Source organism: Coturnix japonica, chromosome 18 (assembly GCF_054131305.1).
Source record: "Coturnix japonica strain WE chromosome 18, WE-NBRP24, whole genome shotgun sequence".
NCBI classification, from domain to species: domain Eukaryota; kingdom Metazoa; phylum Chordata; class Aves; order Galliformes; family Phasianidae; genus Coturnix; species Coturnix japonica.
This window is the reverse complement of record NC_140680.1, coordinates 8,294,483-8,309,304: the sequence shown is the minus strand read 5'-3', so window position 1 is coordinate 8,309,304 and position 14,822 is coordinate 8,294,483. Positions and strand designations below refer to the sequence as shown.

At 49.2% G+C, this 14,822-nt stretch overlaps 2 protein-coding genes across 3 annotated transcripts; both read left to right on the top strand.

The window, feature by feature from the left end:
* The first annotated feature begins 954 nt into the window (after positions 1-954).
* Positions 955-5,296, top strand: LOC146757923 (uncharacterized). 2 transcript variants are annotated; one of them, XR_014935442.1, is made up of 6 exons: positions 955-2,300; positions 2,956-3,027; positions 3,210-3,293; positions 3,378-3,479; positions 3,606-4,502; positions 4,689-5,296. XR_014935442.1 is itself a non-coding variant. In XM_085518832.1 (5 exons), the coding sequence occupies exons 1-5, from the start codon at positions 2,207-2,209 to the stop codon at positions 3,974-3,976; spliced, it is 723 nt and encodes a 240-aa protein (XP_085374958.1). In that variant the 5' UTR covers positions 955-2,206; the 3' UTR covers positions 3,977-5,296. The 2 variants fall into 2 exon arrangements, 1 of the variants encoding a protein (XP_085374958.1); XM_085518832.1 differs by having other exon boundaries at positions 3,606-5,296.
* A 2,252-nt stretch (positions 5,297-7,548) lies between these two features.
* LOC146757922 (uncharacterized) lies at positions 7,549-12,160 on the top strand. Its single transcript, XM_085518831.1, has 7 exons — positions 7,549-8,902; positions 9,558-9,629; positions 9,812-9,895; positions 9,980-10,081; positions 10,208-10,303; positions 10,981-11,104; positions 11,291-12,160. Exons 1-7 carry the CDS (start codon positions 8,809-8,811, stop codon positions 11,442-11,444), a joined length of 726 nt encoding a protein of 241 aa, XP_085374957.1. The 5' UTR covers positions 7,549-8,808; the 3' UTR covers positions 11,445-12,160.
* The last annotated feature ends 2,662 nt before the right edge of the window (positions 12,161-14,822 follow it).

Sequence of the window (14,822 nt, the reverse complement as noted above, 5' to 3'; positions counted from 1 at the left end):
GCTCCGTCTGGGTCGGTGCCTCTGCTCGGCCACTGCGATGGGTGCCCACCATGCTAATTATAAGAGGCAGCAGCCTCTTACAGATCTCTCTAGAGCTCTGAAAGGAGGGGAGGGGAGAGGAGAGAGAAGAGGGGAAGAGAGGATCCTCCCTGCTCTCCCACCGTGCCCCAAGGAAGCCCAACGGACAGCAGAGGAAGAGCCGACTTCGGCCGTTACTGACAGGGCCGGCTCCTGCGGCGTGAGAGCTGCTGGGCAAGTGGGCAGTGCTGCAGCGAGACAGCTCCGCCCGGGGGCAGCTCCTCGGTACGGCGCAGCAGGGCAGGTAGCACTGCCTGCTGGTGACAAGGGGAGCAGAGAGAAGTCAGAGAGATGACGAACACACCCTGGAGAGAGAGAACAGCTGAGAGCTCACTGTAGGAGGAAAGAAAGGCTTGCGTTGGAGAGGACCTTAAAGCCCACCCAGTCCCAACTCCGGATCAGGATGCCCAGGACCCCCTCCAATCTGGCCTTGGGCATCCTTAAAGGATGTCCTGTGGGCTGTATGGCACGCCAGACGCCTGGAGTCTAGGGAAGTTAACCCCATGTACTATAAAAACAGATAATGGACCTGCATATATTTATAAGGCCACTCAAATTTTCCTCCGAGGTTAGGGGGTTACACTTGTTACAGGCATTCCCATTCTCCCATTGGGCAAGCTATCACTGAGTGTGCTGATCAAACACTGAAATGTACTCGTAATAATGAAAAAGGGGGAGTATGGAAGACACACCACAAGAAAGATTATGTAAGGCTTTGTTTGTGTTAACTATTTTTAATCGCAATCAGACGGTTTCTGCTTGAGTAGCTGTTAGTTTTGGGCCTCCCCAGTGCTCCTTCACGCATATGAGTCCGTGCCTTCCGACACTGCATGAGGTCACCATGCCTGCGTGAAGCCGTGATGTCACAAAGCCCCATAGTGAGTCTGTGCTGGGGCACAGGCACTATTCCGGCACTTGCAGTGGCTGCTGCAGTGGTGGTAGCAGTATTGCGTGTGTGTGGGTGACCATGGTCCTCAAACACTTTCTCCTCCTCCTCCTTGTGGCCTGGCAGGCCTCTGGCATCCAGGCTGCTCCATGGGGAAGATCGAGAGTGGGTGAGTGAGTAGAGATGTGGCCAGCATCGATGGGCAGCACACGGTGCTCTCCGTGGATGAAGCCCAGGCCCTCCACATAAAGACCCTGCTCCAGCCCTGAGGAACAGCCAGGGGCAGCTCTGGAGCAGTCTCTCACTGCCCAGCTGCAAATCTTCCCCACAAGAAGCATGGATGATCGTTTTATTTTCAATTGCTTTAACTTGGCCTTACTGCAGATGCCATCTGCAAGCCAACAGGTCACCAGGCCGCTCTGCAGCTTTGAAAATCCTTATCCACATATAAATTTCCTGTCCAACCTATAACAGGTCACTACAGTGGGGATATTTCTCCTCTGTGCTTGATTGTAGGTTCTCATGTTCTCATGTTTGGTTACAGATGTGCCCCCGGAGCGGGCTTTTCCAGTCCTTCCGCGGCCTCCTCTTCTTGATCCACGCTGGAATCCCAGGGGTAGGTAGTCAATCTTTACTGATTTTACAGATCCACATTTGCATCCTCTGTCATTACCCAGCCACTAAAGGACACTTCACTAAGGACGAAGGAGATCACAACATACAGTGGGGATATTTCTCCTCTGTGCTTGATTGTAGGATCTCATGTTCTCATTTTTGGTTACAGATGTGCCCCCGGAGCGGGCTTTTCCTGTCCTTCCGCGGCCTCCTGTTCTTGATCCACGCTGGAATCCCAGGGGTAGGTAGTCAATCTTTACAGATTTTACAGATCCTCATTTGCATCCTCTGTCATTACCCAGCCACTAAAAAACACTTCACTGAGGATGAAGGAGATCACACCATACAGTGGGGATATTTCTCCTCTGTGCTTGATTGTAGGATCTCATGTTCTCATTTTTGGTTACAGATGTGCCCCCGGAGCCGGCTTTTCCAGTCCTTCCGCGGCCTCCTGTTCTTGATCCACGCTGGAATCCCAGGGGTAGGTAGTCAATCCTTACAGATTTTACAGATCCACATTTGCATCCTCTGTCATTACCCAGCCACTAAAAAACACTTCACTGAGGATGAAGGAGATCACACCATACAGTGGGGATATTTCTCCTCTGTGCTTGATTGTAGGATCTCATGTTCTCATTTTTGGTTACAGATGTGCCCCCGGAGCGGGCTTTTCCTGTCCTTCCGCGGCCTCCTGTTCTTGATCCACGCGGGCATCCCAGGGGTAGGTAGTCAATCCTTACAGATTTTACAGATCCACATTTGCATCCTCTGTCATTACCAAGCCACTAAAGGACACTTCACTAAGGATGAAGGAGATCACACCATACATAGGGAATATTTCTCCTTTGTGCTTGATCACTGCTGTACTTGTTGGTGATGAGTACAGAGTTCTGTGGCCTAATCCTCCCCATAAGCCTCAGGGTGATTCTAAAGGTAAGCTGCTGAAGAAATGAGCATTTCAGTGTTCTTTTTGTGTGAAATAGAACTTCCTCTTTCCTTGGCCAATGCACAGACATGGAAAAGAGCAGAGTAGGAAAAGGTTACGTTTGGTGGTTTGCCAAGTGCTTTGTGAAAATGTCCATGCTAGCCACTGCTGTACTTCGTTACTGCCAGCACCTACTAAGCAAACAGCTGGCAGACTGAGGCTGAATTTAGAGCTGGTGTGGGCTCCAGGGAGCTCCTGGCATCCCACGTGATTAGTTTTGTACCAGCATGTTGCTAGTGTAGGTAACTCCTTGAAAGATGCTCGTCAGTAGAAGAGAGAGATGAGCACTGTAGAACAATCTTGTGCTTGAACTGCATTCACTGTTATTTTGATCCGAAGAAATCTACTGACATTGCTCACTGGAGGTTCTCTGTCCTGTGTTTGTTTAAAGATGCAGCAGTAGCTGATGGTTTTCCATTCTTCCAGCTGCGTTCCGTTGCTGAACATCCAAAAGACCATACAGGTATGTGGTTTTTTACTTCCTCTGAGAGCTTTCATGCCAAATACAAGACAGGTATCTCTGCAGGCATGAAAACTGCATCCTGCTTGTATGTGTCCTCTCACTGCATAATCCCAGATATGCACTGCTATTCAGTTATGCTGATGTTGATCACAGTATGTGATGGGAACTTCTTATGCTCTCAGGTTTGGTTACAGATAAGCCCTCAGAGAAGGCTCTTCCAGCTCCTCTGCGGCCTCCTGTGCTGAATCCAAGCTGGCCTCCAAGAGGTAGGCAGCCAATCTTTATTGACTTAACAGAATGAACACTACTTTTCTATACTTTTTTCATGCAAAATTTAACTTTATGTTAAGGTACTCAGAGAGCACGTTATACATCTAGAAGAGGGAAAAAATCTCAAAAGGCATCTGATGTCTTAGACAAAACTGTGAAGAAACTGGTGCAGATAGACTACGGTGAGCCCCAGATCTTTTTTTCTTAAACTTTATTGATTCATTTGTGGCAGACTGCCTCCTGAAGATATCATCCTCCTGATGAGGAACAGATACTTATAATCTAACTCTTATGCTTTCTTTCTAAAGACCCACCTGCAAAAAGTAGTCAGAAGAAAGGAAGCTATCGCATGCCTCCGGTTTCTGATGTAGAAAGAAAGGCAATGGATGAAAACGGCATGCCAGGTAAGTACTCTCCCCTGGCCACCCAGTGTCACGAAACAGAAATACTGTGTGTCAGTACGCCCTGGCCTAGTCAGCTCTCATGTCAGCACCTAAACCTGAATGTTTTAGAACACAACAAGGGCTGTAGAAGAAGCCAGGTATGGTTCATGTGGATCAGTACCACCAGTGTGCTAGAGAGATGCTTGCAATCCTCTATGGAGTGCTCAGCCATTTTCAGCTTCCCACTGTACCGAGTTCCCAGGGTTTCGGGAACATCAGGAATGCTCCCTTTTTAGAACTAGACAATTAGAGGGCTGTGACCTAAGCTGTACTGTGCTGAGGTCAGCTTTCCCTCTGCTACTGCCAAGTTAGAGTCCAGCTTCCAGCCTGGAGGACATCCTCACAGGGTGCTCAGGAGATGTGCGCTTTGGAGAGCAAGAGCATTTCTGCTCTAGCTCTGCTCCCCTTGGACAAAGACTGGACTCTCAACACCCATCTCTATCCCATAGTCCAGAGAAGCAGACAGGGGCAATATCGGTGTAGCCTCCCACTGCAATCCTTCTTGTCCTTTGTTGCTAAGACAACATAGATGGAGGAACCCACCACTGCGTGAGATGTTTCAGGCATGTCAAGCAGACTTTGAGATTATCTGTAGCAGAGAACAGAATATTGAGTTGAATTTTTTTCTTTTCCTCTAGTGGTGGACTCTGGGACAAACACAAAGGCAGGCAGCAACATACGTGAGCGGTTATATATTACAATGTCTTCAGTGGTCCCAATGGTGCTGCTGTCTTTGCGTCTGACGTTTTTACTTGGTAAATTGTAAGTTGGCTTTTCCCCTGAAGTCCTCATTGCTTCGATTGGCAATGAAACCCCTGAAGTTACAGTATACTGCATGGCCAAGTCAGCTGTTGGCAGTACTCTGCTGAATTCCTGTTGTAAGATTTTTTAAACTGGCTTCTTAATTCCCACATGATCAGTAGTATTTTCTGAAATCCATTCTTACAGAATTAAAGCGATAGAAAAGCGAAAACAGGGACAAGCTGACACTGCCACTACCTCCACTGGAGAAGATCAAACTGGAGATGCAGGGTCAAGGAAAGAACAAAATGATACTCTTACCCAAGAAGATGAGGACATCAACAACGGCCTCAGCCCATGACCCTGCACTTTTCCACCAGAGTTCACTCAGCTTTACAGCAACATGAGTGCAGGTGCCTCGCCTGTAACAGCATGTACCAGCAGCTCTCCTATTAGGTGGCTATTCTCCAGACCTCCACATCTTGCAATAAGACTCTATCTTATCTAGGAGGCAAGAGGTGGAAGGTGTGTGGTGCGTGTCACTGTACGGCAGTCAGCATCACTTTGTGGACCATTTCGCTGGAGCTGTTTGCCTTCGGAAGGGAGTGCTCAGAATGTTTACTGGTGGAAGATCTGGCCTGTAACCAAGTAACTCCAGCTTGGTACTGGAGATTGGTGGATGATAACATTATATCCTGAGAAGGCAAGATACAAGCGGACACCTCCCTGTTAATTCTTATCGGATGACAAGGCCCAGAAGATGGGAACAAAAGGAGTTCCTGCTGCGATCCAAAAGCCGGAAGCTGTCCCTCCAAAGAGCTGACTCAGCCACTTTGGACTTAGAAATAAGTCTGAACTGTCACTGGACAAAGTTGTCATTGTCTTCAACCAAGCAACAACTCTGATGACCCACCACAACTGAAAATCAACAACTGTACTATGAACGCTAGACGCAAGGTGGTGACTATCTCTCTTGCTTTCTACAAGGACTCCTTGCTTTTATTTCCTATAATCTTTTCTATCACTTGTCTTCTCTTCCACATCTCCTTAGGATTTGTAATAAACTTGTTAAACTAACATTTGACCTGTTGTGTATTAATAGTGCCATCGGGTATATGTATATTAAAAGAACCTCCTCTCCCTCCTATAAATTGAAGTGAAACAGCTGCCACCAGGCACTAATCCACCAGAATGGATGTGCCAGGGAGACCTGATGTCCAAAAGGCTTCCCTGAGCTATCATGGGCTGCTGCTGTGAATCAGGACAGGAAAGAGGCACTCAGAAGGATGGCTGACCACTGCTGACCACATCAGAGAGAAACAATGCAGTGGCAGAGGCTGCAGGGTTGGAGCTGGGAGGTGATAAATGAGCAGAAAGCAGGTGCTGGGCTAGGAGGGTGAGAGATGTGTCATCAAAAACAAGAATGGACATAAAGGTGGAATAGAGAATAATGAAATAATTAAAAATTAAATGTCCCTTGTTCCCCAGCCTGGAGAGGTGAGAATGTGGTCAGAGGAGCCCTGGCCCTGCAGCCTGGCCTTAGAGCACTTCCACTCAGAGCCTGAGAGGACAAGTACCCTGGCCAGGCAGCAAATGGGAGCCTCAGTGTCCCCCAGCAAGGAGTCCCCGGTTACTAAGACTCTCTGCCCCTTTTTGGTGGCACATGTATTGATGCAGCGTTCCGATCAGCCTCGCTCCCTGTGTTCGTTACTTCCTGTGTTCTCCTTCTGCTTCCAGAAGAGACATAGGACCAGCCCTATTCCTCTCATGGGTTGTCAAGTCCTCTGTCCTGTAGGTGAGCATCTGGATTGGCTATTCCACTTGCATAGACTTAGGAGAGGGCTGCCAGTCTGCAGTAGCTGTAGGTACACACCTCCTCCTATGTGTCTCCCTGAGATTCCCAGGAGCCCCTTATGCTGCTGATTTCTCACGGCAGCCTGGATATCTGCTGAAGCAGCTCCTTGAGCAGGACACACCTGCACCCATGACATCCCTCTTCTTCCTCAGCACCCAGGAAGACTTCCAGATTCCAGAGTTTCTCACAGTCAACAGTCTGGACTGCCACAGGACTCCCTGGCTTGTCCACCTGGCTGCCCACATGAGCCCAGAGAGGCCGCATCCGCTCCGTCTGGGTCGGTGCCTCTGCTCGGCCACTGCGATGGGTGCCCACCATGCTAATTATAAGAGGCAGCAGCCTCTTACAGATCTCTCTAGAGCTCTGAAAGGAGGGGAGGGGAGAGGAGAGAGAAGAGGGGAAGAGAGGATCCTCCCTGCTCTCCCACCGTGCCCCAAGGAAGCCCAACGGACAGCAGAGGAAGAGCCGACTTCGGCCGTTACTGACAGGGCCGGCTCCTGCGGCGTGAGAGCTGCTGGGCAAGTGGGCAGTGCTGCAGCGAGACAGCTCCGCCCGGGGGCAGCTCCTCGGTACGGCGCAGCAGGGCAGGTAGCACTGCCTGCTGGTGACAAGGGGAGCAGAGAGAAGTCAGAGAGATGACGAACACACCCTGGAGAGAGAGAACAGCTGAGAGCTCACTGTAGGAGGAAAGAAAGGCTTGCGTTGGAGAGGACCTTAAAGCCCACCCAGTCCCAACTCCGGATCAGGATGCCCAGGACCCCCTCCAATCTGGCCTTGGGCATCCTTAAAGGATGTCCTGTGGGCTGTATGGCACGCCAGACGCCTGGAGTCTAGGGAAGTTAACCCCATGTACTATAAAAACAGATAATGGACCTGCATATATTTATAAGGCCACTCAAATTTTCCTCCGAGGTTAGGGGGTTACACTTGTTACAGGCATTCCCATTCTCCCATTGGGCAAGCTATCACTGAGTGTGCTGATCAAACACTGAAATGTACTCGTAATAATGAAAAAGGGGGAGTATGGAAGACACACCACAAGAAAGATTATGTAAGGCTTTGTTTGTGTTAACTATTTTTAATCGCAATCAGACGGTTTCTGCTTGAGTAGCTGTTAGTTTTGGGCCTCCCCAGTGCTCCTTCACGCATATGAGTCCGTGCCTTCCGACACTGCATGAGGTCACCATGCCTGCGTGAAGCCGTGATGTCACAAAGCCCCATAGTGAGTCTGTGCTGGGGCACAGGCACTATTCCGGCACTTGCAGTGGCTGCTGCAGTGGTGGTAGCAGTATTGCGTGTGTGTGGGTGACCATGGTCCTCAAACACTTTCTCCTCCTCCTCCTTGTGGCCTGGCAGGCCTCTGGCATCCAGGCTGCTCCATGGGGAAGATCGAGAGTGGGTGAGTGAGTAGAGATGTGGCCAGCATCGATGGGCAGCACACGGTGCTCTCCGTGGATGAAGCCCAGGCCCTCCACATTAAGACCCTGCTGCGGCCCTGAGGAACAGCCTGGGGCAGCTCTGGAGCAGTCTCTCACTGCCCAGCTGCAAATCTTCCCCACAAGAAGCATGGAAGATCGTTTTATTTTCAATTGCTTTAACTTGGCCTTACTGCAGATGCCATCTGCAAGCCAACAGGTCACCAGGCCGCTCTGCAGCTTTGAAAATCCTTATCCACATATAAATTTCCTGTCCAACCTATAACAGGTCACTACAGTGGGGATATTTCTCCTCTGTGCTTGATTGTAGGTTCTCATGTTCTCATGTTTGGTTACAGATGTGCCCCCGGAGCGGGCTTTTCCAGTCCTTCCGCGGCCTCCTCTTCTTGATCCACGCTGGAATCCCAGGGGTAGGTAGTCAATCTTTACTGATTTTACAGATCCACATTTGCATCCTCTGTCATTACCCAGCCACTAAAGGACACTTCACTAAGGACGAAGGAGATCACAACATACAGTGGGGATATTTCTCCTCTGTGCTTGATTGTAGGATCTCATGTTCTCATTTTTGGTTACAGATGTGCCCCCGGAGCGGGCTTTTCCTGTCCTTCCGCGGCCTCCTGTTCTTGATCCACGCTGGAATCCCAGGGGTAGGTAGTCAATCTTTACAGATTTTACAGATCCTCATTTGCATCCTCTGTCATTACCCAGCCACTAAAAAACACTTCACTGAGGATGAAGGAGATCACACCATACAGTGGGGATATTTCTCCTCTGTGCTTGATTGTAGGATCTCATGTTCTCATTTTTGGTTACAGATGTGCCCCCGGAGCCGGCTTTTCCAGTCCTTCCGCGGCCTCCTGTTCTTGATCCACGCTGGAATCCCAGGGGTAGGTAGTCAATCCTTACAGATTTTACAGATCCACATTTGCATCCTCTGTCATTACCCAGCCACTAAAAAACACTTCACTGAGGATGAAGGAGATCACACCATACAGTGGGGATATTTCTCCTCTGTGCTTGATTGTAGGATCTCATGTTCTCATTTTTGGTTACAGATGTGCCCCCGGAGCGGGCTTTTCCTGTCCTTCCGCGGCCTCCTGTTCTTGATCCACGCGGGCATCCCAGGGGTAGGTAGTCAATCCTTACAGATTTTACAGATCCACATTTGCATCCTCTGTCATTACCAAGCCACTAAAGGACACTTCACTAAGGATGAAGGAGATCACACCATACATAGGGAATATTTCTCCTTTGTGCTTGATCACTGCTGTACTTGTTGGTGATGAGTACAGAGTTCTGTGGCCTAATCCTCCCCATAAGCCTCAGGGTGATTCTAAAGGTAAGCTGCTGAAGAAATGAGCATTTCAGTGTTCTTTTTGTGTGAAATAGAACTTCCTCTTTCCTTGGCCAATGCACAGACATGGAAAAGAGCAGAGTAGGAAAAGGTTACGTTTGGTGGTTTGCCAAGTGCTTTGTGAAAATGTCCATGCTAGCCACTGCTGTACTTCGTTACTGCCAGCACCTACTAAGCAAACAGCTGGCAGACTGAGGCTGAATTTAGAGCTGGTGTGGGCTCCAGGGAGCTCCTGGCATCCCACGTGATTAGTTTTGTACCAGCATGTTGCTAGTGTAGGTAACTCCTTGAAAGATGCTCGTCAGTAGAAGAGAGAGATGAGCACTGTAGAACAATCTTGTGCTTGAACTGCATTCACTGTTATTTTGATCCGAAGAAATCTACTGACATTGCTCACTGGAGGTTCTCTGTCCTGTGTTTGTTTAAAGATGCAGCAGTAGCTGATGGTTTTCCATTCTTCCAGCTGCGTTCCGTTGCTGAACATCCAAAAGACCATACAGGTATGTGGTTTTTTACTTCCTCTGAGAGCTTTCATGCCAAATACAAGACAGGTATCTCTGCAGGCATGAAAACTGCATCCTGCTTGTATGTGTCCTCTCACTGCATAATCCCAGATATGCACTGCTATTCAGTTATGCTGATGTTGATCACAGTATGTGATGGGAACTTCTTATGCTCTCAGGTTTGGTTACAGATAAGCCCTCAGAGAAGGCTCTTCCAGCTCCTCTGCGGCCTCCTGTGCTGAATCCAAGCTGGCCTCCAAGAGGTAGGCAGCCAATCTTTATTGACTTAACAGAATGAACACTACTTTTCTATACTTTTTTCATGCAAAATTTAACTTTATGTTAAGGTACTCAGAGAGCACGTTATACATCTAGAAGAGGGAAAAAATCTCAAAAGGCATCTGATGTCTTAGACAAAACTGTGAAGAAACTGGTGCAGATAGACTACGGTGAGCCCCAGATCTTTTTTTCTTAAACTTTATTGATTCATTTGTGGCAGACTGCCTCCTGAAGATATCATCCTCCTGATGAGGAACAGATACTTATAATCTAACTCTTATGCTTTCTTTCTAAAGACCCACCTGCAAAAAGTAGTCAGAAGAAAGGAAGCTATCGCATGCCTCCAGTTTCTGATGTAGAAAGAAAGGCAATGGATGAAAACGGCATGCCAGGTAAGTACTCTCCCCTGGCCACCCAGTGTCACGAAACAGAAATACTGTGTGTCAGTACGCCCTGGCCTAGTCAGCTCTCATGTCAGCACCTAAACCTGAATGTTTTAGAACACAACAAGGGCTGTAGAAGAAGCCAGGTATGGTTCATGTGGATCAGTACCACCAGTGTGCTAGAGAGATGCTTGCAATCCTCTATGGAGTGCTCAGCCATTTTCAGCTTCCCACTGTACCGAGTTCCCAGGGTTTCGGGAACATCAGGAATGCTCCCTTTTTAGAACTAGACAATTAGAGGGCTGTGACCTAAGCTGTACTGTGCTGAGGTCAGCTTTCCCTCTGCTACTGCCAAGTTAGAGTCCAGCTTCCAGCCTGGAGGACATCCTCACAGGGTGCTCAGGAGATGTGCGCTTTGGAGAGCAAGAGCATTTCTGCTCTAGCTCTGCTCCCCTTGGACAAAGACTGGACTCTCAACACCCATCTCTATCCCATAGTCCAGAGAAGCAGACAGGGGCAATATCGGTGTAGCCTCCCACTGCAATCCTTCTTGTCCTTTGTTGCTAAGACAACATAGATGGAGGAACCCACCACTGCGTGAGATGTTTCAGGCATGTCAAGCAGACTTTGAGATTATCTGTAGCATAGAACACAATATTGAGTTGAATTTTTTTCTTTTCCTCTAGTGGTGGACTCTGGGACAAACACAAAGGCAGGCAGCAACATACGTGAGCGGTTATATATTACAATGTCTTCAGTGGTCCCAATGGTGCTGCTGTCTTTGCGTCTGACGTTTTTACTTGGTAAATTGTAAGTTGGCTTTTCCCCTGAAGTCCTCATTGCTTCGATTGGCAATGAAACCCCTGAAGTTACAGTATACTGCATGGCCAAGTCAGCTGTTGGCAGTACTCTGCTGAATTCCTGTTGTAAGATTTTTTAAACTGGCTTCTTAATTCCCACATGATCAGTAGTATTTTCTGAAATCCATTCTTACAGAATTAAAGCGATAGAAAAGCGAAAACAGGGACAAGCTGACACTGCCACTACCTCCACTGGAGAAGATCAAACTGGAGATGCAGGGTCAAGGAAAGAACAAAATGATACTGTTACCCAAGAAGATGAGGACATCAACAACGGCCTCAGCCCATGACCCTGCACTTTTCCACCAGAGTTCACTCAGCTTTACAGCAACATGAGTGCAGGTGCCTCGCCTGTAACAGCATGTACCAGCAGCTCTCCTATTAGGTGGCTATTCTCCAGACCTCCACATCTTGCAATAAGACTCTATCTTATCTAGGAGGCAAGAGGTGGAAGGTGTGTGGTGCGTGTCACTGTACGGCAGTCAGCATCACTTTGTGGACCATTTCGCTGGAGCTGTTTGCCTTCGGAAGGGAGTGCTCAGAATGTTTACTGGTGGAAGATCTGGCCTGTAACCAAGTAACTCCAGCTTGGTACTGGAGATTGGTGGATGATAACATTATATCCTGAGAAGGCAAGATACAAGCGGACACCTCCCTGTTAATTCTTATCGGATGACAAGGCCCAGAAGATGGGAACAAAAGGAGTTCCTGCTGCGATCCAAAAGCCGGAAGCTGTCCCTCCAAAGAGCTGACTCAGCCACTTTGGACTTAGAAATAAGTCTGAACTGTCACTGGACAAAGTTGTCATTGTCTTCAACCAAGCAACAACTCCGATGACCCACCACAACTGAAAATCAACAACTGTACTATGAACGCTAGACGCAAGGTGGTGACTATCTCTCTTGCTTTCTACAAGGACTCCTTGCTTTTATTTCCTATAATCTTTTCTATCACTTGTCTTCTCTTCCACATCTCCTTAGGATTTGTAATAAACTTGTTAAACTAACATTTGACCTGTTGTGTATTAATAGTGCCATCGGGTATATGTATATTAAAAGAACCTCCTCTCCCTCCTATAAATTGAAGTGAAACAGCTGCCACCAGGCACTAATCCACCAGAATGGATGTGCCAGGGAGACCTGATGTCCAAAAGGCTTCCCTGAGCTATCATGGGCTGCTGCTGTGAATCAGGACAGGAAAGAGGCACTCAGAAGGATGGCTGACCACTGCTGACCACATCAGAGAGAAACAATGCAGTGGCAGAGGCTGCAGGGTTGGAGCTGGGAGGTGATAAATGAGCAGAAAGCAGGTGCTGGGCTAGGAGGGTGAGAGATGTGTCATCAAAAACAAGAATGGACATAAAGGTGGAATAGAGAATAATGAAATAATTAAAAATTAAATGTCCCTTGTTCCCCAGCCTGGAGAGGTGAGAATGTGGTCAGAGGAGCCCTGGCCCTGCAGCCTGGCCTTAGAGCACTTCCACTCAGAGCCTGAGAGGACAAGTACCCTGGCCAGGCAGCAAATGGGAGCCTCAGTGTCCCCCAGCAAGGAGTCCCCGGTTACTAAGACTCTCTGCCCCTTTTTGGTGGCACATGTATTGATGCAGCGTTCCGATCAGCCTCGCTCCCTGTGTTCGTTACTTCCTGTGTTCTCCTTCTGCTTCCAGAAGAGACATAGGACCAGCCCTATTCCTCTCATGGGTTGTCAAGTCCTCTGTCCTGTAGGTGAGCATCTGGATTGGCTATTCCACTTGCATAGACTTAGGAGAGGGCTGCCAGTCTGCAGTAGCTGTAGGTACACACCTCCTCCTATGTGTCTCCCTGAGATTCCCAGGAGCCCCTTATGCTGCTGATTTCTCACGGCAGCCTGGATATCTGCTGAAGCAGCTCCTTGAGCAGGACACACCTGCACCCATGACATCCCTCTTCTTCCTCAGCACCCAGGAAGACTTCCAGATTCCAGAGTTTCTCACAGTCAACAGTCTGGACTGCCACAGGACTCCCTGGCTTGTCCACCTGGCTGCCCACATGAGCCCAGAGAGGCCGCATTTGCTCCGTCTGGGTCGGTGCCTCTGCTCGGCCACTGCGATGGGTGCCCACCATGCTAATTATAAGAGGCAGCAGCCTCTTACAGATCTCTCTAGAGCTCTGAAAGGAGGGGAGGGGAGAGGAGAGAGAAGACGGGAAGAGAGGATCCTCCCTGCTCTCCCACCGTGCCCCAAGGAAGCCCAACGGACAGCAGAGGAAGAGCCGACTTCGGCCGTTACTGACAGGGCCGGCTCCTGCGGCGTGAGAGCTGCTGGGCAAGTGGGCAGTGCTGCAGCGAGACAGCTCCGCCCGGGGGCAGCTCCTCGGTACGGCGCAGCAGGGCAGGTAGCACTGCCTGCTGGTGACAAGGGGAGCAGAGAGAAGTCAGAGAGATGACGAACACACCCTGGAGAGAGAGAACAGCTGAGAGCTCACTGTAGGAGGAAAGAAAGGCTTGCGTTGGAGAGGACCTTAAAGCCCACCCAGTCCCAACTCCGGATCAGGATGCCCAGGACCCCCTCCAATCTGGCCTTGGGCATCCTTAAAGGATGTCCTGTGGGCTGTATGGCACGCCAGACGCCTGGAGTCTAGGGAAGTTAACCCCATGTACTATAAAAACAGATAATGGACCTGCATATATTTATAAGGCCACTCAAATTTTCCTCCGAGGTTAGGGGGTTACACTTGTTACAGGCATTCCCATTCTCCCATTGGGCAAGCTATCACTGAGTGTGCTGATCAAACACTGAAATGTACTCGTAATAATGAAAAAGGGGGAGTATGGAAGACACACCACAAGAAAGATTATGTAAGGCTTTGTTTGTGTTAACTATTTTTAATCGCAATCAGACGGTTTCTGCTTGAGTAGCTGTTAGTTTTGGGCCTCCCCAGTGCTCCTTCACGCATATGAGTCCGTGCCTTCCGACACTGCATGAGGTCACCATGCCTGCGTGAAGCCGTGATGTCACAAAGCCCCATAGTGAGTCTGTGCTGGGGCACAGGCACTATTCCGGCACTTGCAGTGGCTGCTGCAGTGGTGGTAGCAGTATTGCGTGTGTGTGGGTGACCATGGTCCTCAAACACTTTCTCCTCCTCCTCCTTGTGGCCTGGCAGGCCTCTGGCATCCAGGCTGCTCCATGGGGAAGATCGAGAGTGGGTGAGTGAGTAGAGATGTGGCCAGCATCGATGGGCAGCACACGGTGCTCTCCGTGGATGAAGCCCAGGCCCTCCACATTAAGACCCTGCTGCGGCCCTGAGGAACAGCCTGGGGCAGCTCTGGAGCAGTCTCTCACTGCCCAGCTGCAAATCTTCCCCACAAGAAGCATGGAAGATCGTTTTATTTTCAATTGCTTTAACTTGGCCTTACTGCAGATGCCATCTGCAAGCCAACAGGTCACCAGGCCGCTCTGCAGCTTTGAAAATCCTTATCCACATATAAATTTCCTGTCCAACCTATAACAGGTCACTACAGTGGGGATATTTCTCCTCTGTGCTTGATTGTAGGTTCTCATGTTCTCATGTTTGGTTACAGATGTGCCCCCGGAGCGGGCTTTTCCAGTCCTTCCGCGGCCTCCTCTTCTTGATCCACGCTGGAATCCCAGGGGTAGGTAGTCAATCTTTACTGATTTTACAGATCCACAT

Bases quoted from the DNA above. Each gene is read 5' to 3' on its own strand.
- LOC146757923 (XM_085518832.1), top strand. From the start codon at position 2,207: ATGTTCTCATTTTTGGTTACAGATGTGCCCCCGGAGCGGGCTTTTCCT. The intron at 2,301-2,955 runs GTAGGTAGTCAA...GTTTGTTTAAAG, and splicing joins TCCACGCGGGCATCCCAGGG to ATGCAGCAGTAGCTGATGGT. The intron at 3,480-3,605 runs GTGAGCCCCAGA...TTCTTTCTAAAG, and splicing joins ACTGGTGCAGATAGACTACG to ACCCACCTGCAAAAAGTAGT.
- LOC146757922 (XM_085518831.1), top strand. From the start codon at position 8,809: ATGTTCTCATTTTTGGTTACAGATGTGCCCCCGGAGCGGGCTTTTCCT. The intron at 8,903-9,557 runs GTAGGTAGTCAA...GTTTGTTTAAAG, and splicing joins TCCACGCGGGCATCCCAGGG to ATGCAGCAGTAGCTGATGGT. The intron at 9,896-9,979 runs GTAGGCAGCCAA...CTTTATGTTAAG, and splicing joins TCCAAGCTGGCCTCCAAGAG to GTACTCAGAGAGCACGTTAT.